At 47.1% G+C, this 25,133-nt stretch overlaps 1 protein-coding gene across 11 annotated transcripts in view; it reads right to left on the reverse strand.

Annotated features, from left to right (window-relative positions):
- Spats2l (spermatogenesis associated serine rich 2 like) overlaps positions 1–16,749 on the reverse strand; it is a 179,634-nt gene extending 162,885 nt beyond the window's left edge. For 2 of the 11 annotated variants that reach the window (XM_015994030.3, XM_006975117.4), the window contains exon 1: positions 16,599–16,701. In XM_015994030.3, coding sequence (XP_015849516.1) covers positions 16,599–16,688 — 90 coding nt within the window. In that variant the 5' untranslated portion in view covers positions 16,689–16,701. Of the gene's footprint in view, positions 1–15,754; positions 15,934–15,986; positions 16,190–16,312; positions 16,361–16,598 lie in introns of those variants that run through there. The other 9 variants (XM_015994027.3, XM_076550358.1, XM_015994034.3 and 6 more) reach the window with 9 other exon arrangements.
- Between the last annotated feature and the right edge of the window lie 8,384 nt (positions 16,750–25,133).

Raw genomic sequence — 25,133 nt, forward strand, 5'->3', positions numbered from 1 at the left:
TTTTGTAGAAAGCACAATAGTGACTATTCATTCTGCTGGCCTCGGAGTGACAGGCATGAGTGCATGCCAGAATGGAAAAGCCTTGAGCTTTGGAACCGGACCGCCGCCTGCACCTCCACCTCCACTATCTGGGACCTCAGGCAAGCGACTTATCTGCCCTCAGACCTCCCTCCTCTGGAAATTGGGGGTGACAGACCTACCTCAAGGGGCTGTGTGACAGTGAACTCTGCCACAAAGAACACAGAGCATATGATCTGGCACGTTGGTAAACATTAAAGAATTCTTAAATCTTTTATCTTTCCATAAAAACGCCACTGGTAGTTCATTTTGAATCTGTTGCCTATGCACATAAAAATAATGTATAGGATATCAACCGTGGTTATTTTCAGGACGGCAGAGAATTAGAAACGAGCTAGCTATAGGGAAAAGATAACATCCAAGTATATTCATATATTGAAATTTATGCAGTCATTCTAAGTGTTTTCAAATATTTTCTAACAGGGAAATTTTGACCCAAGAATTTAAGTGAAGAAAGCAAGAAAAAGAACTCATGTAATGATTATAGCTCAACTGTGCACAGCATAGGCTGTGAACCAAACACCACACTCCTGTTAATACTAGCAATAACTATGCTCTATGACCAGCCCATTCCATAGACGTATAAATGGAGATACAGAGAGTTCAGGAATTACAGTCACTACGTAATAATAACCAGACAAGCTAGGACTAGAACCTCCTGGTGTTTGAACTGAAACCCTTGAAGGGTGAGGTTGCTAGGGGCTGAGCCCAGGAACCCCCGAGTCACACCCTGAGGATCCAAAGCACCTTTAACCACTGTTCTACGCTGGCTCTTCAATAGCACTAACTTTCTGTGTCCGCCATGGGGCTTGTTGAGAGTACACGCACCCCATGCACTCTCACTACCGCCCCCCAAAATGTGTATCTGGGAGGAGAGCACACCGAACTTCGGCAGTGACAACCTCCAGGTGGCAAAGGTTCAGCTGTGTTTGGACATGTTCGTGTCCACTTCTGTATCCTCTAAAGCTAATGAATATGCCTATTTCCACAAATTTTTTCAGATAATAAAATGTGTGGGAATGCTTCAAAAATATCAGGTCTAACACAAATACTACTCTATTAACAACAGTTCGTGCCTTGACTACATGGACATGAGTTTCTTATCACTAGTAACCCTTTACTCCTTCTACATTGACTTCAAGGCAAAAAAAAAAAAAGCATATAAAAAGTATTTTGTATGTAAGTGCTACAAAACAGAAAAGAAACACTGTGTGTCACTGGAAAGATTTGACATTAATCTAACAAGTCCGAGTATTTTTGCAAAAGAAAAAAAAAAAAGACTTTGCAAGCAAGACAGAATATTCTGCTTGGAGACAACACATCTGTAGTCGACATCGGACCGTCAACACGTTCTCCAGCTAGTCATGTACGACACTGCCATGGAGCATGTCTGCAGGTGCCAGCTCACTGTTTGGACATGCCTCCGCCCGACACTCCCTCTCCTAGGAGGTGTGAACGTCACAACATGTTGGAGTGACACCTGAGAAGTAATTTCCCGTCACGTCAACGATTTGTTAAGAACAGGAGTCTGTAAAGATGAGCTGAATGATGTGCTAAAAAGCAATTTTCAGTCATTTTTTCCCCCCCACAAGAAAAAAGTCACGTGACCTAAAACTAATTCTAAATTGATCTTGTTTCATTCACAAAAGGGCTTCTATACGGTGTAATAAACAGGCCACCTGTGAGGGCACTAGAGTACTGGGCTAAAACTTTGCCCTGCCATACCCTCTGTGACAACTAGGTAGGTGTGGCATCACCGCTCTTGTCTTTCTTTTAAAAATCTAACGAAATTCTCCTGCCGAAGTCTCTCGTAGAAATAAACACTCAGCTGTCTAGGGCGGGGGTGGGGTCGGGGTGACTCAGCGACAGGGCGCTTGCCCAAGAAAAGGGAAGCCCTGGTTCCATCCCCAGAACTGTAAAAGGCCCAAAACAAACCACAAACTCAAGCACGTACTTGATACGTTCATGAAAGATCACCAAGAAACTAAATTAAAAGCTGGATCTCAAAACTGTCTTGACAGTGAGGGGGAAAAGTAACTCGACATAAACAAAAACCAAACAACAACAACAAAAACTAAGACAGATGTGGACTCCTCTGAATAAATCCTCTGAATGCAGAACTGACGGCTGGAGGAGAGGAGAGGTCCCAGCAGTGTTAAGAAAAAGACCTGGAAGGTTTGCCTGCCTTTGTATATGAACTAGGGATACACTGGCCTTGGCCATCATAATTCTTGACCAGGTTACTAAAGATCACCTACGGTCAAGTCAAGGGAGTCAAACTGTCCTGTATTTTCTGCCACTCAGAATCCAGGGCCTGGAGTGATGAACTGGAGAGGCCTCCTCTTAGAAGAAACAGACAGCATGGTGGAGGAGAGTCAGCAGGATGACCGTGCCAACCTAAGAGGAGAAGAGTCTACGTGGCACGCACAAGAGCTCTCGGAGGATGCCAGCCTATTCAGTGTCCTAGCAAAGGCCAACCGGGCATGTGCAGGAGGAAGGCCACACTGCACCGTGCAGAGGGGGTTTAGGAGAGTTTCGTTCACTTGTGCTCAAGAGTGAATATCGGTGTGCTTACCATTAGACAAGGCCCAACACTAAAACGCTTCAGACCCAGGAACATTGCACACTGCTGTCATTGATGTTGCCTGGCACCATGGGTGTGTCAAGTCCCCATTCCTGGATGGCTTCAAACAGCAGGTGGGCTACTGTGGAAGGGATTCCTGCATTTGGTGGGACACTGGACCACAGTATCCATAATCTCTTCCAGTTTCTTCTTGGAGACTTTCATGTGGGTACTACAAGTACATTTTATGTCAGCATTATCTAAACATGCCCACCTTAACCAATGAGAAAACAAAAACAAACAAATAAATAAATAAAAAACTCAGCTTGAAATGCAATCCAGAAGAGCCCAGAAGGTGAAACTCTATCAGCGTTTGGAAATCATGAATTAGTGTTGCCATGGAAAACTGAGTTGCTATCACCCACAACTGAAGCAGTTCTTGCTCACAGATCATCAGAACAATAAATGTGTTTATATATTCAAAGCCATGGACGAGCATTAAATAAATATTTTTTAAAAGAGTGTAACCAGGTAAGATGGTACATGACTTTAATCCCAGCAAGGAGGCAGAGGCAGGCTGATCTCTGTGAGTTTGAGGCCACTCTGGTCCACCTAGCAAGTTTCAGGCCAACCATGGATACACAGTGAGACTCTGTCTATATAAGGTTCTGCTGTATACAGAAAGGCAACCAACTGCATCAGAAGTGTGGAGGCCTGTTGTGGAATATTAGCTAAAGACATATTACATTCTTTTGTGCAGTGGAATATTTGTTTAATGATGCAAAGATATGTTGTATTCTTTTATGCTGCATTTGTTTAACTCTGTGAAGCTGTGTTATTTTGCCTGTCTAAAACATCTGATTGGTCCAATAAAGAGCTGAATAGCCAATAGCGAGGCAGGAGAAAGGATGGGAGGTGCTGGCAGGCAGAAAGAAGAGAAGGAAGAGGAGCAAGAAAAGGAGAAGCGGAGGACACTGGGGGCCAGCCACCAGTCACACAGCCAGACATGAAATAAGAAAGAAAAGATATACAGAAATAGAGAACAGTAAAAGCCCAGAGCCAAAAGGTAGATGGGATAGTTTAAGTTAAGAAAAGCTGGCTAGAAATAAGCCAGGCTAAGGCCAGGCATTCATAAGAAAAAAATAAGTCTCCATGTGGTTATTTGGGAGCTACATGGTGGGCCCCCAAAGAGCAAGAGTGAAAAAAAACCAACTACAGAGTCCTGATACACGTTACTGACTCCAGTCCCTACTCAGATCTCACCAGAGATTCTAAAGGACAAAGACCTGGAGCGGGAAGGGCTGTGGTAACGCCTCCCAGTTTCCCTTTGAGTACAAGGCTGCCCATACTCACAGCTGTCTATCACACATGGCAACACACCTGCTCAGCCTCACTCTAGTTTCTGGAATGTCAGCGAGAAGGCTCCCTTGGTCAGGTGCAGAAGTCAGCCCGCCCGCACGCACGGGAGCAAGACTGCCTCTAATCAAAATCCATCTTCTTTGATGTTCTGAAGCTTTTCTCTCCCTGAAAGCAACAAAGCCCCCAACAAAAGCATTTCCCCAACACCCACAGTTAAGCAAAGAACGGTTCCAACCACAGGAGTATAAAGAACTCTCCCTGGCATCTCATTTGTACACGAAGCTTCCTTTTCAGGGAATTTCAGTGACTTCCTTTGTTTGTAATTTATCAGCAAAGGAAGAAACCACGGGTTTATTTTGACGGCAGTGCACCTGACTATTCCAGGATTCAAAAGCCTGCTTTGCTTACTGTCACGCTATCCTGGCAGAGGATGTAAGCAGGCCTCCCCCACCCATGGCTTCATGCTGCACCCCCAATTCCAGACGAGAATTTTCACAAATGCAAACTATTATACAGGATCGGACGTAACTACAATGTGAAGGCAGCTGCCTTCTGGTCCTTTCTTCACCACTGAATAGGCAGAATTTGGGCTCCTTGGTCTGGATTTTTATTCTCTTTTATCAGCCTCAGAGAAGGGCTGTAAACATTGTTCAGGCCAAGGAGTATATGTCCAGTAAGTCTAAGTCACCACTCCCACGGCACTTGAGTTTGAGGCCCTGTGACTCTATATTGCCTTATTTAGTCATAAGGAAATCATAACATAATGGTAGACATTGCTAATTTTGCTTCTCGCATGACAGAACCTAAGTTCAGGAAGATTAAACACCTCGATCCATCTCATACAGCCAGCTCATATCGGGCATCAAAACCGGGACTTCCAAATGCCCAGCGGGGGCTTCTTTTGCCGTTAAAACATGCTGGCCTTAGGAAGAAGGACAGAGTTGGCAATGTGGATTTTTTTCCATGCATTCACAAAAGGAGACTATTGATCTCTGCGGTGCCCTTTCAGGAGTATGGATTCTGAAATCACACAACAAAGGTAGCCCGCCTTTCTTGCCCGCCCCGCCTTGCATCTGGAGACAAACACACAGCTGCATCACTTGGGAAAGCGAATGCTATACTCCACTTCCCCTCTGCTTTCCAGTCAGACCCATGGTACAGATGGGGACCTGGAAACCAGCGGAGGGGCCACCTGCAAGGCCGTCTCTTGTCAGGCATCTGGAACTAGGGGAGGGTCAGTGGTGCAGAGTGTCAACATCGTTTTGTCTCCCAAAGGTTTGTGTGTTGGGAGCTTGGTCCTGGGTGTGGCGTGTTGGGAAGTGAGGCCTTCTGGGAGGTCCTGAGGCCACTAGGAAAGTAGTCTTGGAAGGGGCTGTAGGGCTCTTGTCTCCTCTGGCTTCCTGTTTTAAGATATATTCCCTTCCTCATACCCACGTGCACTCAGCCATCCTTTCCTGGAACCCCTGCCAAAGCCAGAGTTGTGTTCTCTGAACTTTTAGCCTCCAGAGCTGTGAGCTGAATAAACCTTCAGTGTGCCTCCTTAATTTTGTTATAACCACAACTGGGTGTGTGTGTGGGGGGGGTGAAGGTGGAAAGGAACTAATGCAGCCAGCAAGCAAGGAAGGTATTCAATTCTACAAATCATCTATTAAAAGTTTTGAATATTACTAGTTAGATGTCAGTATCGAAAGAACGGAGGGGGAGGGGCAAAACATGATGACGGGGACCCAGCTCTAGAGTCTGCAGCTCACGGACAACACTGCTGTCCCCCCAAGGTGTGAAGAGAGACAACAGGACCTGAATTCAGTCCAGATGATCTGGGATTCTCCCTCAAGAACTCAAAGCAGGGCTCGTGCATTTGAGAGGCGAAGTGGAACTTGGCTCGCAGAGTGAAAACTTGACCGCTCAAGAACAGGGCTGAGTTATGATTTCCTGACCAAAATGCATCCTCCACTGGACGGCGACTCACTAGGGGACAGCAGCTGGGGAGTGGCGTTCCCTCCACAGAAGTCTCAGGCTGGTCCCAGAGCCTGTAAACAAATAACCTCACTGGGGTGCTCAACCCCTCTCGGCCCACTTTCGGTAGATGTGTGACTTTCAAATTTTTATTTTTAGCACAGGAATGTGTCCTCTTAACAAGATCTGTTACAGATGTTCACTACGTAATGCAAAACAAAACAGCTGCCCACAGAGAAATCAAGACAGGAAGAGGTTCTTTTCAGAACTGTAGGGCTCAACAGAACCCAGCACGCCAATCCCTTCTCCAGGAGGCACCTAGTCACACTGCCTACCCAGACTGTTCCGGGAATCTGGTCTTCGGAAATTTTTCTCTTCATCATCTTGGTTTCTTCCATCATGTCCTCCTGGAGGGTTTCTTTCCTCTTGCTCCAACCTGACAAGGATTCCCATCGTTTTTCCACGGTGAAGGCATGAAGCTTGGAATCTCTTAGGAAGCAGCACACTGTCTGCTGGGTCTTCCTGATGGCCCACGTACCCTTCTAAGTCTTTGGGGCCAACTGATGCACGGAAGCCTTCCCTCAGCACCTGGCATAGGTTCTACAGAGCACTTACCAACTTTGGGCACAGTGACTGCATAAATGCACACGATTGACTCTAACCCCCTTGATTCAAGTACTGGCTCGGGATCTTAAGAGCTAAAGAGCCGGGAAGCTGTGACTTAACCCATCAGGAAGCACTCAACAGTGGGGTAACAGATCACACAGACCTGGACCTCAGCATCTCTCCTGGCACCTCAAGCAGGAGCCTTCAGGGGTGTGCTTCCACTTCCCTTTGTGTCTATCTCAAGCCCCTCCACCCACCCCACACACACACAACAGGACTCCTGCTCCTCATAGTAAGTGGGGAGGCCTAGGAGAGAGAGCTGCATCTGCTTTCCAGGCTCTGCACACAGTATGTAAGACTCTGGGCCATGGTGTTCAGAATCTGTCTCTCGGATTCTGAATCTTATCTAAAGCACTTTATACCTCAGGATTTGAGACACTGAACAACTGGTGCGTCTCTGTACTATGGAGCTGACTTGATCATCCCAGAGGCTCATGGGTTTAGCTTGTATCAGGCACACTTCCCAGGAAGGCAGAGATATTCTGTAGCGATGTCGTCTTATAAAATTACCATGCAACCCACACAGGCAATTTCAAATTTTCTAGTAGCTAGGTTAAAACAATATGAAGTTAGTTTTAATAATCTGTTTTATTTAGCTGATTATATACCAAATATTTCTATTTCAATATGTAGCCAAAATTATACTAGCGAGGGGTCGGGAGATGGTTCACTCAGTACAGTGCTCGCTCCACAAGCGTGACACACTGACATCAATCTCCACATCCACGTGAAAAAGCCAGGCAGAGAAATGTAGACAGAAATGTAATCCCAGAGCTGGAAGCAGAGACCCGAGGATCATCCACCCAGTATAGCTCGGTCAGCAAGCTGTAGGTTTAGTGAGAGATCCTGTCTCAAAAAATAAGGTGAAGGATATCTGAGGAAGCACCCAAGGTCAACTTCTAGGCTCCTCATTCATTCACGCACACACGCACTTCTATGAATGAGATATTTTCAAACCACCCCTCTGTCCCATAAAGTCTTCTTTTACATTCCCAGCACACCAGACTGTGACCTAGCCACATTCCAAGCACTCACTAGCCGCGAGCAGTAGCGGTATTACGGCACTGGACCCACAGCACTGTCATCTCTTCTGTCCCCATATCTCCCATCATTCTTATAATCCCTCCCTCCCATGATTCCTTCTAACAGTGCATTTCCCTTGGGGGCGGGGGGGATGCTGTGGATGGAAGCAGCCAGCAGGGTCCACGATCATTAGAGGTCACGGATGTACACCTGAAAGGAAGAAGGCCTGACTCACAAAGGTGCTTTTGTGCCCTGACAGGGAGCTCAGACTTGATCCTCAGCTGCAAGCCACTGCGCTGGAGGACTTTAAGTGAAGAGTCATGATTACGTTGGCCTTTCAGAGAAGCAGTGCTGGGAGGGAGGGATTGGAAGCAAGCCAGACAGAAGAAGGCAGAGAGACTAGAATCAGCCTCCAGAGAAGGACTGAGGACCTGGCCCAACGCAGCGTTGGGGAGAGGGGAGCACAGACTCTGGGGAGTACGAAAAGATGGTCACCTGGCTTCCACCGGGGCTCAGCGGTCATGAGAACGGGGGAGTTGAGGATGAGAGGGTTCCTACACTTGCTCAAGTGGTTTCACTAAGTGAGGCAGGGGGCACAGAGCCTACGATGGTTTAGAGCTGGATCCGGGTGTGGACTTCCTCAGCTGACCGTCTTTGGGACAGTACTAGAAAAGGTTCCCAACTGGACACACAGATTCAAGGATCTATGGCACACAGGCGGCAGGCGGAGGCAAACGCATGAGCCTGCTGGGGGGCAAATTCAGAGAGTGAGTAAGCAGAGACCGCAGCACTCCAGGGGTACTGAGGCTTGAGGAGAGGGGAGGGGCCGCAGCAGAATTACACATAAAGACAGTTTTCTTCTCCCTGTTTTCTGCACATCATACATAGATCAGATTGAAGACAGAAAGAACCCATGAGTGTTTTGTTTTGCTTTCTGGAACACTGAAGCTGTGTGTGGGTTTAAGACATGGCAACTCTTTCACACACCTGTAGTAGACACTCTGGGTAGTGTCCCACAGGACCATCCCTTCAGAACCTGTTGATCATCTGAGAATCACAGTTACAGGGCGTTCGCTGTAGTTGGAAGTCTTTTGGACTGGTCAGTGTCCGGGCAAAACTGACGGTAAATGTTCTCAGTGCCACTGTGCTCCACTCCCAGGGTGGGGTAAGAAAAAGCAGGAACTTGGGGTCAGACACCAAGTGACCTTTCAGTCACTGGACTTTCCCTGAGCTTCAACTTAAAAAGGTCATATAAACTCCACCTCTCCAGCTCACTGTCAAGCTGAAAAGAGTGGATTTGTAAGTGATAGCCGTGATAACTATATTCAGTTGGTCCTGGATCTCTGGGAACTGGGTACCACTAACAACAAGTTAGTGCTTTGCCACAGATAGCATCTTGTTCCCTGCAGAGAATTACACAGTCAACCCCAGTGATGGCGGGGGACCTTACATCTTTAAATGATGATGTATATTTTTGTATCTTTTAATCATCACAACACATACTGGTTCCTGAACTCACATTGCCTGGTTTTAGTGCATGCTTTGTAAATTACTATTTCTAGACTTCCGTTTTGTTTTTCAGTAAAATGGGGCTCATATGTACTTCCAGCATATTTGAGGATAAAAGGACATAATATGTATAACTAAATAAGACATTGCCTTATAAAGTCTGTTGGTATACATGTTAAGTGATGGGTGTTTACCACTTCAGAAAATGGAACAATTTGTAACATACACATAACTCTCCTTACGACCTTGAGTCCGAGGTTGGTACCCACTGCTCCTAGTTTTAGAGTCCAAGAGGGTGGCTGTACAGAATCAGCTGAGTGTTCTATATTAACAGCATGCTTATGCATTTCCAGAGCTCCAGTGGACGCCTGGGCAGTGTCCCATGTTGGCTGCTTGGGAAGACAATCTGAAGGATTCTCCATACTTGATACTACTGGGCAAATGTCAGCTTCTGTGACATTCACAAAAGCTGCAGGGGGCCCCTCTGAGCATTCTAAGTGAGTCAGGCAAAAAACCAGGAACATACAGGGGGTTGTACAGCTTACAGGATTTATTCTGTGCTTTATTTCACGGTCAGTTCAGCCTTGGCATCACACATGATTATAGGAGACATCTATAGACACTTTAGGCTCCATTATTGAACATTTCAGAACTGTGGTGTTAGAAGAAATGTTTTTGAAATCCTGGAAATCACTCAGACGCTTTCCCTCCCCATTATATTCCCGATAATAGCTACTGAAATCACAACAAATTGCTTTAATAATCAGCCCAAACAACTGTCATTCCACAAAGGTCCCCCCTCCCCAACAGGAATAAATGCCCCTCTTCTGAACTCCATTGGATGTTCATCTCTGTGGTGAAAGTTATGTCTCCTGCTAGAGTGAATTCTTCATAGAAAAGTCACCTTCCACAAAATAAGTCTTAAAAACAAGTGTAAAGAGCTGGTCTCCAGCCCAATACACTCTAATGCAGTGGTTCTCGACCTGTGGGTTGCGACCCCCCCATACCAACTGACCCTTGCGGAGGAGTCGCTGAAGACCGCGGGAGAACACAGATATTTACGATTCATAACAGTAGCAAAATTACACTTATGAAGTAGCAACAGAAATACACTTATGGTTGAGGGTCACCACAACACGAGGAACTGCATTGAAGGGTCGCAGCGTCAGGAGGGCTGAGAACCGCTGCCTCAACAGATGTGCTCCTCCCTGCCTCACCTTTCACTCTCAGAGGAATTCCCAGATGATTTTTTTTTCTCCCAGCTTGCAGGGTTGCTTTTAAATGAAAAGGCTGGACAGCCCAGCCATATAGTCTGGAGTTTTTACTGCCAATTAACAGAATCTTTATGTAACTGATAACTTTAGCCTGATGATTTTACATATAAAATACTGGCATTCAGCCTGGTGCTTTTAATTTTTGCTGAGACCCATCATCCCACCTTAAAATAACTGCAGCCTTCTCAATTCCAAGTCACAACTGCCAGACTCCATCATTATCTCAACTCTGGAAATGCCAAGTCCTCAGAATCCTCACAGCTGATGAATGGAGAGACTGATTAGAAGCACCCAAGGAAGCTGAGAAAAACTCCTTGATGGATGCCTCCTTCAAACACCTGTCCCTCTCATCCAATGTCAACATCAATTTCTGTGTTAACAAACATCTACTGAGGTCATGGCTAAAAGTCAGGCTGTGGGCTAGGCCCTCCACCGAAACTGGTGGGCAAGGCAGAGAGGCTGTAAATCCCATCACTGAAGAACCAACCATCTAGCTTATTCTTTTCTACAGGCACGTTTATCAAACGCTTGCTACGACCATTGGCTTGTAGCTGTTTCGGAGTGCGAAGGTGTACTGATGCTCCCGAGAAGCTCGAAATCCACCTGGGAAAGCCAGAAGCTACAGTGTAGGAGGAATCTTAGCAAGGGTCTAAACTTAGGGATGCAAAGAGAAGGGCAGAAGAAGCAATCAATGAAGACAGCATGGCCAGGGCTTGACTTTGAAGACTGGTTGGGTCGAAGAAAAACAGATAAAGCATTCTAAAAAGCAGGGCACGGACAAAGGGGGAGACATGAAAATGAGCATGGCTGAAGGGCAGAAGGAGCCAAGCAAAGAACAGGGGTTCATGTCTGAAAGGAGCGGGAACTCAAACTGTTGGGTTAAATTTGGGCAAGAGTATAAAATACATGAAAAACACACTGGGAGCTTGGATCTTATGCCAAGGGCAGGAAGACTGGCAAGAGTTTGAACTGTAGGTCTTCCTTGGCTTGCTTTGGGCCCAGGTTCCCAATAAATATATGGTAAATTAAAAATATATCACCTAATCTGCTAACCATCAGAACTCAGCCTAGCTTACCTTAAACGTACTCAGAGCACTTCTAAGAGCTGAATGCTGGACAAAACCATCTGATACGGAGACTCTCTTATAATCAAGTGTTTAATTTACACAATGGCTCGGGTACCCACATCTAAAACCACCGGCAATGTAAGAAGAGGTGCATGACCTTCTAGCATTGCAAGAGAATGTTGTCACCTACAACGTTCATGCATGAGAACTGCCCAAGCAAGTTACAAGAAAAAGAAAACTGCAAACAAAGAAATCTCATAATGTTTTACGTCGGTTACAATTTTGTGTTGGTCCCCATTCGTAGCTCCACAGCACCACATGTGGCCTACTGGTTAGACACGTGTAGAACAGCCGTTGTTTCCCCTGCTGACGTCATACCATGGCTAACTAGAAGCTGTCTCTCATGGCTGCGACTCAGCATTGTAAGAGAATATCGCATTGCTTATCACTACCCGGAGGCAAGGATGAAACGTCAAAGTATGGTGTCTGCTGAATGCACATCCCATTTTCACCATACAAAGTTGGAACGTCTTAAGTCAGACCATCCTCATTTGGGGACCATCTTGCATTGAGAATAGCTTCTAATCAATTAAGCCTGAGCTCACGGGTGCCAGGCTGCCTGTGGGGTATGGAGATGTGCTCTCAGGAGATGCATGTTTGCCGGAAGTTGGTGTGGTGGAAGGGGATGGGATGGGGACCTCAGTGGCAAAGAGATGAAGGCTGGGGGAGGGATGTAAAAATCACCAGAAGATAGTGAAGAGGGGCCTGGGGGTGTGTGGGGGCGGGCTTAGGCTCTAAGAGAGACTGAAGTAGGAAAAGGAAATACTATAGGGCTGTCTCTTGGGAGAAATTGTCACAAGAAAAAGTTAACAAGATCTGATGCGGTTTCCTAGTTAGAAAAAGAGAAGGATTCCTAAATCAGGTGATCCCAAGAAACCATAAATATGAAAAAACCAAAGGAACTCTCACTATCAACGGCACAAGTTTAGTAGACACTGTCAGGAAATGTGTTCTCATGCCTCTAGCCTGAGGCTAGGACCACAGCCCATGAAGTCTGTTAAGCAAGCAGATAAACGGGAATGGATACAACTAACGATCTGCTCTGATAGGAGGGTAGATAATATTTAAGATGTTTTTATTGGAAAATAAAAGTAGAAGTTATCAAATCAGCATCATGGAAATGCTACATACTCTAGACACAGGCCTTCACAGATTATCTTTCTCTGCTATGATACTTCAGGGGTCCTAATCATTGCTGTTATACACTGAATGGATAAACCTCAGCAGAAAAATCAACATATGGCCTATTTGTATATCACTCTTCACAACTCTAAATTAGTCATTTTGATGTTTCAAGGAAATAACACCTTCCTAACAGTCGACTTCAAAAGAGGAAAGGCAAAAAGAGGTTTGTTTTTCTCTTATAATGTTTACTGTTTTTTTTTTAACTGTATAATGAAAATCCCATTTTAATGAGTGATTCCACTTGAAGGTAGAACAGCAGCGGCAGAATTAATTGATGAGGTGAATTATGTTCAATCATCGAGAGATGGACAAATACAGCCATTTAAGTCTGTCTGCATGGCAAATGCCCTTACACCCTGTGCTGTGCTTATGGAAACCACTGTTCTGCGTATACACATCAGAACCACCACAGATTAGATTACCAGAGTCAGGAACACAGTAACAGTACCACAGACGTCACCAGGAAGGCAAGACTATACGGAGCAGTGACTGAGCAGTCCCCACCACATACACAGAAAACACACTCGCTTGCCATATGGTAAGACTGGTGGGAGCAGCCGAAATCTCACCAGCAGCAACCTCTACTTTTTCCATTTTATCAAAACTGGAACTGAAACTTCTTATCCTGACTTATTTCTTAAGATGCTGGCTGTGGTTGTATAAAGAGGTCCTCAAGTGAAGACCACCTTTGCCCTTCCAAAAAAAAAAAAAAAGGCAACCATGACCGAACAGCCACTGCTAATAATGGTACCACCCTCCGACGGCAGACTCAGAAAATGATTTGACTTATTTATTTATTTTGGTTTTCCGAGACAGGGTGTCTCTGGGTAGTCCAGGCTGTCCTGGAACTCACTCTGTAGTCCAGGCTGGCCTTGAACTCACAGAGATTCACTTGCTTCTGCCTCCCGAGTGCTGGGATTAAAGGTGTGCACCACCACAGCCCCAGCAGATTTTTTTTTTCTTTTAAAGGACTAAAACTGAGGCTTAACGGCCACTTCCACGGGGAGGTGGCCTCCCTGGCAGTGCTTCACAGACTGCCACGCTGTGGCTTAAGAATTTGCTTCTCTCACTGCTGACATGGTGAGTGAGAGGTAGCTTCTGGGGCCAGGAGATTTCTCTTTCCACGATGGCCACTTGATTTGGTGTGAGCAACTGAAGACTTCTTCTGTGGGGTGCTCCCCACAACAAGATGAACACAAAAGAAACCCCAGTCATTTTGCCTACCTAAATGAGCACATTAACTTAATGGATTCCTAGGAAATAATTTAATATTTCAGAGATTAAAGAACAAAAATTGCCGATTAACACTCTCCTTTCGCAGAAATGTTCAGTGTTTTTCCCCTTAATCTCTGTATTCAAATAATTTATTTTTATGCAAATTATCTTTTAGAGCTAGTCGTATGTGTATGTGTGTGTGTGTGTGTGTGTGTGTGTGTGTGTGTGTGTTTAGAGCCATACGGAATCTGACATATTTTCTGCTCTGTTGCTCCACAGAAAAAGGTTTTAACCCAGCTTGAGTTTATTTCAAAACTCTAATTAGAGACTGAAGTAGTATTTGCCTTGTCCAAATAGAAAATCATTCTCAAAGTTGATTTTTTTTTCTTGGTTTAAAAAAAAAGAAAAAAAAACACCAACAAACACCAGACACAGATTTTTTTTTTTTTTAAAGCACTACAATTACTTGATAAGACTGCCCCCCATCTACACATCACATTGCTTTCTGGTTAAGCAACACAATTCCATAAGGCTCAGAAAATATTTTATCCAGAAGGCAACTTTTTAAAAAAGAGTTCTTTCAAAATAATTGGTTTTATTACTTTAATAGTCTCTTCTATGTCTGACTTCCTGTCCTTTCTTTTCTCTGCCATATTGCACATCTGCTTACTTTCTGGAAAACAGAATCCGAGTAGCGACGAAATGTTCCTTTACAACAAAATAGAATGATAACATAAAGACCACACGACCTTACTCTTTCTCTGCAGATTCTAAAATTTCCGTTTTTTTTCCCTCCCTTAAAATCTGCGATGCTGCGAAGACGGCTGACACTTGAGTGTTTTAAATAAGCAAGTGAAAATAATAGATATTATGTTTTATGAAAGGAAAGAAAGGCGCTGTGGTTGAAGTTCAAGGGTTTTCACCAGCCTCAAGCTACAGAGAGATTGTAGTGCACTCAAAGCAAAATGCTGTACAGGAAGAATCTTTAATGAGAGTGTCGGGTCTCCACAACCTTGGCACCTGCTTAAAACCAGGACTGCTGGCAGCCGAAATCTCATCAAGTTCATAAACACCAACCCCGCTGCGCACTGGAAGCCTCCACTCGCCAGGATGGGGAGGAAACGATAGGAGGCTTCCGTCGCATCCCGGTCCAGGTGAAGGCTGGGTCCTTCACCCCGGTGTCCGCAGCAAACGCGGACCTCCCTCCCAGCAGTGAGCGAGAAGCTCGGCGATCTCCCCAGACACGCAAAACTCAAGTTGCTGCCGCGTCTCGGAAAGGACCCTCCTCGGTCAGGGCTGCAGACCGCCCGCCGCCTGCGGGCTCCGGGGGTTTATCCGCCCAGACGTGGCGAAGGATGGATGACACCGCTCAGTCCCGCGGCCCCGGCGCCCGCTCCCGCCCGCCCCGCGCGCCCTCGCCGCGCGCACGCGAACGCTCTAGGACCCGATCCCGCGGGCGCCGAAGGGGTGCGGGGTGCCCGGGGACCTGCGGCCCCCGCTCCGGCCGGGCAGCTCGGCAGCGCGGAGCTGGAGCGCAGGGGGGCGCCCGCGCGGAGCAGGGCCGGCCGGGTCCACATCCAGCCGCCTGCCCGCCCGCCCTCCCGCTCGCCCGCCCGGCCGCCCCGGGGAAAGCAAGGACCGCGACCTCCGCGTCCGGTCCGCCGAGCGCGGGCCACACCCAGCGCCCCGGGAGGCGGCCTCCGGGAGCCGGGGCTGCGGAGTGCGCCGCCGCTCGACCACCTCCACCCGGGGCCGCGCAGGCCCCGCCGCGTCCCGCGTCCCGGGGGACCCCGGCTTACCTCGGTGCGAGCGCGGTCGCTCTGTCCCGGGCCGGGGCGCGGCGCTGGTGGCCCCTGCAGAGCGGAGGGCGAGCGGAGGGAGAGCCGCAGCAGGGCCGCTCGGCCAGCGGGCTGGATTCCTTCACTGCCTCAACTCCGCGCCGCCAGCCCCACGCAGGGACACTCCCGCCCGCGCAGCCCCCACCCCCCGCCCGCCCGCCCGCTCGCCCGCCCGCCCCTCCGTGTCACTCACCAGGAGCACACACCCCGCCAGCGCCCCTCGCTCCGGCTTGCACACACGCCGCCGATCACGCCTCCCTGGGTTTTGTATCCGCTCACATGCACGTTCTGACACAGATCCCGTCCCTCCACCCGCCCTCCCTAGCTCCTTTCCCACCCTACTTTCTAGAAGAATCCCCTATACAGCTTCCGCACTTTGCTCGCTTGCCCGGCACCAACCTCCTCCCCTTCCCCTCCAAACCTCCGCCTCTCCCCCCCACCCTTTCCCCGAAACTGCCCACTGCTATCCAAACACCGGTCACTACCCGCTGGAGGAGCAAGAGAATCGTTCTTTCCTACCCAGGAAAACGAACTTTGCTGCCCCAGCACCGTCTGCAAAGGCGAGATGCTTCTCCCGGGAGAAGGTAGTAATGCTTTCTGGGGGCGAGCCAAGCTCAAAATGTAAACAAAGATAGCTTATTCGGAAATGCCGCGGAAAATCAGCCCCCACCCCCAACCCCGCCACCCGCGGACGAGCGCTGGGGGGCTCGACCCGACCTCTGAAACCCAACTGAGCCCAAATGTTCTGGCCCCTCGCCCGCGCTGCGGGTCTCACGCGGGGTTCTGAGCGTGCGTGATCACCCACCGAGCAGCCCCGAGACGCCCGTGGCATCGGCCGGTGGTGTTTCTGCCTGGGAGCGCAGGAGTCGGGAGAGTAAAGGCAATCATTATTCATGATGGACGCACTTTAGATCCGCACACCTCTTCCAGAGGCAGGAGAGGGAAATGCAAGCTGCTCTCAGGTTTATTTTTGAAGGGTAACTTCCTAGCCGCCTTTCCTCTGGGCAGTAACTGTTTCTCAGCGGCTTCCTGGGTCTCCCAGCCTTTCACAAACATCAGGCTAGTCAGTGACGCCTCTCAAGCTCAGAACAGCAGAATTGCATTCCATTTAAGGAAGCCGTTATTTGAAACGAATTACACTTTCAGGTAACATTCGGATCTACAATACATCATACCCCAGTTGACAAAGCCCACTCCGGTCGCAGGGAAGAGCTAAAAGGAAAACACGTTTTGTTCCCTGACTGGGAGTGTTCCTCTACTTCATAAGGCTGCATTGCTGAGTCTAAAAATTAACTCGAGCGAGTGCTTTAGTAGATGATTTAATCCTTCAGATAATCTCATCAGGCAGGTGTGGTTTTTGTTCGCCTTTTTTTGCAAATAAAGGAGACAAAAAGGTTAATTAACTTGGCCAAGTTTTTGGCTAGCAAGTAGAGGAAGAATTCGAACCCAACCTGACCCCGCCTTCCTGCAGAGGGCAAAGCTAGCTTCTGGACTACATGTCAAGGACAAATGCCATCCTGTTGCTTATTGAATTCAGAAGAATTAGTTAGTAACTTGGAACGATTCAACTTGGAGTGTGGTGCACATTTCAGATCTTCTTGCAGAGTGAGTCATTTAAGTTTTGAGCGAGGGTTCCCCAAGACTAGAATCCGAAAAGGAGCAAAGCATTATGGCTCGCCTAAGGATGGGCTTTGGAAATAACATTGACTTCGGGCTTCACTCCTTTCTTCTATCACTTCATAACCTTCCTGGGACTCCAAATCCAGCTTGCTTACTGATGTCTGACAGAAAAACGCTTTCAAGACCAGAGGGATGAAAGGGTTCTCAGAAGCCAGACCCGACCTTTTCATATTTGAGGGTGGCTTGCCGGTAAGTCGTACCTATAATAATAACTGCCCTGTGCGCCAAGAGCAGAGTTCGAAGCGTGGAACTGATGAAAAAAAAAAAAAAAAACACAGCAGAGGTAACAGTTAGACAAATCAACTCCAGCTGATCTCCAGTGGGGTGGGGGGGGCGGAGGTGGGGTGGGGCGCCCAGCCCCTGAAAGGACAAGGATGCGTGATCACCATCAGGACACAATAGAATCATTCTGGAGTTAGCCTGGCCCAGCAAAAGAAATCAGACTTCTGAAAGTTTTATAGATAGTTTCAAATCCAACTTAGACCTTTGGCTGCTCAAATTAATTTACGCTGGAAAAAAAAAAAAAAAAACCTTATGTTTCTTGAATCAGAGGTTTAAAGCGCTTACTGAAATGTAGGTAAAAAGTTCTTGTACATTAACTAACTAATAAGGCTGTATTTTGATGAGTCAAACATAAAAGATTTCAAAAGTATGTAAAATAGATTCCTACTATTATTACATGGAGATGCAAAAGCCCAAAGAAATAAAAAGAGATAACTCTGTGTTTTTAAGTAGATGTTGGAAAATTGTTTGAAAAAGTACATTGTTTGACATTATAACCAGAATGTTATGTCAATATGATTCACTTGTTCAGAATTATTTTGTAAGATTATAATCCATGAATCTCATTTTACTGTCTTTTTTTTTTAAAGCTAAATTAAAAAAAATAAAGATCCTTTCTGAAGCAAACAAGGACCACATCAGCAAATGTCTTCATGGGGGCAAAGTGTATTGGTTTTTATTTCTTAATGTTTCCGTGCAGGTTTTGTTTTTGTTGTTGTTGTTTTGGTTTGGTTTTTCCAGACAGGGTTTCTCTGTGTAGCTTTGGCACCTTTCCTGGAACTCGCTCTGTGGTCCAGGCTGGCCTCGAACTCACAGAGATCTGCCTGCCTCTGTCTCCTGAGTGCTGGGACTAAAGACTGTGCCACCACCGCCCGGCTCCATGCAGGTATTTTAACCTGCAGCTACCGCTTTCTTCCATATTGTCTGTCTCCTTCAGTCTTTACCTAACATGCTTTCCTGTAAGCATGGAGGGCAGTAAAGCTGATGGTCACAGTATTGATTTCAGCAAAATGTCACATGCTCTGCTTTTCGATCTCCATTGGGCTGGACTCTGGAATCTCTAGGTGCAGGTCATTCAGAGTAAGGCACACCTTCAGGAAAGCCTGCTTAAGGCAACCATCCATTTGAATCAATTTATCCATTTGAATGCCAATGTCTGAGTGAGTGGTGCAGGCAAGGAATGATGTAGTCACTAGGCTCCAGGGCACCAGGCAGCATTTGACCTGATAGCAGAGGAGGCCACCACAGAGAGACCATGGACTTTGACTGGGTGCTGTTACTGGGTGGAATCCAGGTTATCTCCCCCAGGGAGGTGACAGATAAACTGTTGTCTGTTGGAAGATATTCCAGCTCTTCAAAAACCACTATGGGGGCTGGGCGGTGGTGGCACATGCCTTTAGTCCCAGCACTCGGGAGGCAGAGCCAGTCGGATCTCCGTGAGTTCAAGGCCAGCCTGGGCTACGGAGTGAGTTCCAGGAAAGGCGCAAAGCTACACAGAGAAACCCTGCCTCGGAAAACCGCTTGCTCCAGCCAATGATGCAGATGAAAGCGACGGCATCTGGGCTGAAGCATGGAGCGAGTACACGGGTCACCGTATTGTCTGTTCCCTTCATTACCGCAAACAGTGAGGTACATAGAGGTGGCAGCTCCATCAGACGAGAGCCAATGACGACGCTGAGCAGAGCCACATCTGTGGTCCTTAGTGGACATGCGGTGTGAGTGAGGAATAAAGCTTGTTCTGAGCCACTGGGTCTGGGGCTGTTGGCTTCTACATTACAATCTAGTCCACTTCGGTTAAAAAAAAAACAAAGTGCAGTCATCCTGGCAGTAGTGAAGATGTTCCAAAGGGAACCACAGTGTTCTTCCCAGTCGGGACCAGGCTATCGAAACAATAGTCCCCAAGGAGTTAGTTTCCCCTGGAGTCTCATGCCGAGGAAGGAGAAGTCTGAGGCCCCTGTGCAAGGCAGCAGAAGGAGAGCTTGTCTCACTCGAAGAGACTCGGCGGAAATCTGACAACTTGTCATTCCGCTTTGCTGGAGAGAACGGCGCCCAGACTAGGGTGGGTCCGTGATGGACAAGGCCACGCCGTGATCAGAACTTCTGAGTGAGGAACGTCTCCTGTCCTCTTCCTCTCGACGGAAACCTGAGCCCCCACGTAGGCATGCTGGGGAGGGTGGCATTGGACTTCGGACCTCTTCCCAAGGTGGCACATTAAATCCTTCCTCTGATTAATTCATATTCTCATTCTCTCTCTCCCTCTCCCTCTCCCTCCCCCTCCCCCTCCCTCCCTCCCTCTCCCTCCCCCTCCCCCTCCCTCCCTCCCTCTCCCTCTCCCTCTCCCTCTCCCTCTCCCTCTCCCTCTCCCTCTCCCTCTCCCTCTCCCCCTCCCCCTCCCCCTCCCCCTCCCTCCCTCCCTCCCTCCCTCCCTCCCTCCCTCCCTCCCTCCCTCTCTCTCTCTCTCTCTCTCTCTCTCTCTCTCTCTCTCTCCCTCCTCTCTTTCCCCCCACCCAGGGTGGCCTAGAGCTTTCTATGTTGTCAAAAATGATCTTGAATTCATGATCCTGCCTCTACTTCCCAGGTGCTGGGACTGCAGACCTGTACCACCAGCCCGGGCCATTGTCCTCTCTTTGACATGTTAAGGATGGACTGCTGAGCCTGCCTCGTTAGGGCTCCCAGGGCCCAAGACCTGACCCTGTCTTAGTCAGAGTTTCTATTGCTGTGATGAGACACCATGACCAAAAACAAGTCGGGGAGGAAAGGGTTTATTCAACTTACACTTCCACATCACTGATCATATGAAGAAATTCAGGACAGGAACTCAAACAAGGCAGGATCCTGGAGGCAGGAGCTGATGCAGAGATCATGGAGGGGAGCTGCTTACTGGCTTGTTCCCCATGGCCTGCTCAGCCTGCTTTCTTATAGAACCCAGGACCACAAGCTCAGGGATGGCATCATTCACAATGGACTGGGCCCTCCCCTGTCAATCACTAAGTAAGAAAACGCCCTTCAGGCTTGCCTACAATCCTATCTTATAGAGGCATTTTCTTAATTGAGGTTCCCTCCTCTTGGATATAGCTTGTGTCAAGTTGATATAAAACTATCCAGCACAGACCCTAACAACTCTAAGAACAACAGGAATAAATGCATAATTGTAGACAGTGCTGTGGCCAAGTGGTGTATCACTCCTTTACTCTTGGGCACATATTAGCTCACATTTCTTAGCTTCCCAGGTCATTGGCTGAGGCCATGGGCTGCATTCTAACCATTAGACTGAACGTGGAAATGCTTCTCTATGCTTCTTGGTTGAACTCAGGAAGAATCTCCTCCTTGGTTTTTTCACGGGGAAACTGAGGCCCCTAAGACGACAGGCAGGAGCTAGCGAACCTTTCCTATGAAGGGGTAAATAGCAAACATCGTGGTCGGCCTTGTCCTTTCTGTGGTCCATACCATAAGTACTCAGCTCTTCTGCCCGGGGCGCTATAGAATGGCCGTGGGTACTGCAAACAAATGGGCATGGCTGTATGCCAGCCACATGCATTTCAAGAAAATCAAACAAACGTAGGCGGGGATGTGCTCTGTAGTGGTGTCTGCTGACCTCTTATCTAGAGGCTGGAAGGAATATTGGTCTCTGAATGACGCTAAGACCTCTACTTGCTATATACCCATAATAAATTGATATATGAATAAAACGTCCTTCTGGTGAGTGAGGCATAACTATCTTGCTCCATATTTCAGAAAAAAAAATCCAGAGAGATTAATAAACATTTTTTAAACTGCAAAAGTCCTAAAGAAAACAAGAAAAAGCTGCTCACATTATTGGTTGTCTTTACCATACTGGTTAGAAATATGGTTTTAAAAAAATACCAGACGCTGTAACTGAAAAAATAAACAAGCATGATAAAAATTAATACTTCTATACACAGCAGACGAGAGTTAATATCATACCAACAAACAGATTGTAGAAACTCATATGAAAAATAGGAGCAGTGAAATGTTTTAAATGGACAAAGGATATACAGAGGCAGTATTCAAGAGAGGAATCCATTCTAATGCTAATGCAAACATATTCAGACTCACCCATGGCCAGAATGGAAATCAGTACACAACAACATGGTGTTTACTTATTATGGCAAAAATTTGTGTTAACTCCTAAGTATAAGTGTGTGTGTATATATATACACTGGCTGGAATATGAACCAATGAGCATGCTCAGAAAGTAATTTACAGTCCTTGCAAACGCTAAGGCCACGCACAACCTCTGACTGCCCCTTGTCAGTACAAGCCATCTCTTCTATGGAAACACTGTGCACAAAACCACATTCACACTGACATCCATTGCAGAGTTAGCGTAAGAGTCAGAAAATCTGGACCATGCCTCCACATCTACATAGAGAAGCAGGGCTAAAGAAGTTGAGTGTAGCTACACTGGGGGACAAGAGGCACTTCAAGAGGAGCGAGAAGGGCTAGAGAGATGGTTCCATAGTTAGGAACACTCGCTGCCTGCGGAAGCCCAGAGTTCAGCTCCCAACTGCCTATAACTCCAGTTCTAAGAGAGCTGTTCCCTCTGGCCTCCGTGAGCACTAATTCACATGTGCGCACACACATACAAATATAGACAGACGCAGATACAGAAATAAAAATCCATTTTGAAAAAAAAAGGGAGACATGTATGTATATCGGCAATTCCATGTAGCCTATCTGGTAATTAAAAGGGGCTTATTTCAGGGGTAACTTACAACCAATAAGGGGATCTCAGCCACACCCCAGGGGCAAGTCATAGGCAGGTATGGCAGCTACCTGCTGTCTCAATGGGGGCAGTGCTTCAAGGTCAAAGCTGGAACAGCCACCCACGACATGTACGTGTTGATATGGAAGACTCTGGTATGGTTTTAAGTAACAAAGCAACTCAGAGCATTCAGAACCATGTGAGCTCTGGAAGGAGGAATAGTAGGAATTGAAGGGTGCTTACATTACGACACCCCTAGAGTGAGGCTGAAATGGAGGGGACTTCCACTTTTATCTTTGTGCACTTCTGGTTTTCCCCTTCTTACATCCTTTGTGTCTCATTGTGTTATTTTAGACATGGAAGGACAGCCATCAAGCGACACGGAGAGAGGAGCCCATTTGTGGACACTGGCCAAGCGGGCGCTGAGGGACGGGCGTGCAGAGAGACAAACACTGGGGAAGGCTGAGGTGGCGCCACAGCGGTGAGCCATTCTCTTGACTTTCAGTCCCAGCAGACCAAGCTATCACCTGGAAACAGGGGTCTGCTCAGAAGCGTTCCGGATGAAGACGTGAGCGAAAAGAAAAAGCTTAAGCTGTGAGCCTGGAAACAGACACCAGCAAAAACAAGACAAAGCAACAATGCGCCTTGGCCAAACCTGTTCCATTACCCTCACTGGTTCTTACTTTTTTAGTTCTTCTCAGAGGCTGTTGCTCTAATGGACATACACTTAGCATAGGGACTGGCTTCATTTGAAAAGGCACTGTCATTATGCATTCCAAGAGGACACTTCCAGGTTCTCTCTACCTTTGTTGTGTTTGTAGGAGGACAGATGGCAAGAGGTATAAAAGTCACACATGAATAGGCTGCCACCCACTCAAGACCCGTACGTTCGTTCTCTGACGAGTGTTTAGCTTCTGTCCACCAATAGCACATTCGTCACAAACCTGATAAATAGGGAGACAGAACATCCACTGCGTCTGCTCACCACTGAAGCAATGGCGTCTCCAGTGTTACTTTAACACAAAGTCTTAGCTATTAAGTCAGCTGTACTCTAAAATTCTCTTCATTGTTGTATAGATCTTATTACCAGTCCTCTTTAATGCTGCACTTGGGTGACAGGGAGGTGCAAGTGGCCTTGTGGACTCAGAGTCAGTACTTAAAGAGGAGAACTCTTCGGATTCCTCAACGTCTCGGCACAAGAATGAGCCAGAGGCAGTTGTGGGCATGTTTCTGGTTGGTTGCACTCTGAGCGGTTTTACCCAAATTTCCTCTTGTGTGGGGCTTGCCTTTCCTGGAGTAGATTCTGGGATGTGACATGTGTTTACAACACCATGGTAGTGCATTAGCTTCCCGTGGCTGTAATAGCACAGGACCATACACAGGTAGGCTAAGCAATAGAAATGTGCCACCTCTTTGTGCTAGAGGATGACAGTCCCAAATCCAGGTGCCAGCAGTTGATTCCTGTCAAGGGCTCAGAAGAAAGGATCTGTTCTAGGTCTTTCTCTGTCACTGGAAATGGCCAGCTTCTCATGGTGTCCCTTCTCATTGTCTTTTCGGTATCTCTGTGCATCTCTAGGTTCATATGTCCCCTTCCATAGGATGCTAGCCATGTTGGATTAGAGGCCGCTCTGGTGACGTCATCCGAACAGGGTCATATTCTAAAGAACTCAGGGTTGTGACTGCAGCAGATCTTTCTGTGGAGGAATCAGTTCAACCCAGAACAGATAGAACTACAGTGAGTAGTTGAAATGGTATCGGAGCCAGAGCCTGGTTACCCAGGGCTCTTGATCAGACCCCACTGCCTGCTTGTCTTTACTGGCCCTCCCCCACAGTCCCATTGATTCTTGTACCTTGCTGTCTTAGGTAACTGTACACATTATGAGGCATGCGTACTTTCTTCAAGCATTTGTTCTTGGTGCCTAGCACCATGTCCAACACATATCATGTGAATGAATGAATGAATGAATGAATGAATGAATGAATGATTAACATTGCTACATCCCCATCTACCAGTCTACACTGCCATTGGTCTTCCTAATTATACAGCACAGCCTAGAGGAACCCAGGCTCAGGCATATAAGAGAAAATTGTCATATGAGGCTGCTATGATGTAGGAAGTAGCTTCTGGATAGGAAAATGGTGGGATGAGGAAATCCAAAACAAGGAGAAAGGCTCCTGTATTCATTTCTTCCAAAAATGAAGCAAATTCAGCCAAAGGAGTCTGTGCCCTACTTCCACTAATAATGAACTTTGGGTTTGAAGTCTAATTGAAAAGTTACTGGGAGAGAAAGTGTGAGTGCTTCTGTGGAGATTATTCTTGGGTTAATAAATAGGATTCACGGGTAAAGCCTACTGCATTTTTAAAACCTAGGGAAGATAAGTCAGAAGGGCGACTTCCTCAGAGTCTTTGAGTGGAACAGGGAGACGCTGATGAGCTCTGCACTCTCTGCCTAAGAGAGAACAAGAATGGTTTATGCTCCAGCATGCGAGGGTTCAGTTGACCATGAAGAAAGATTTCCCAGCAGAATACTAAATATTAGGACGGCATGGATTTTAATGCCAGCTGTGGCTTTACATCTTTCTGTCATTTAAATGAAATCTGAACCAACCTTCCCTCTCACTACTCACAAGAACTTGCAAGAGTTACGCCAT

Source organism: Peromyscus maniculatus, chromosome 13 (assembly GCF_049852395.1).
Source record: "Peromyscus maniculatus bairdii isolate BWxNUB_F1_BW_parent chromosome 13, HU_Pman_BW_mat_3.1, whole genome shotgun sequence".
In the NCBI taxonomy this organism is placed as follows: domain Eukaryota; kingdom Metazoa; phylum Chordata; class Mammalia; order Rodentia; family Cricetidae; genus Peromyscus; species Peromyscus maniculatus.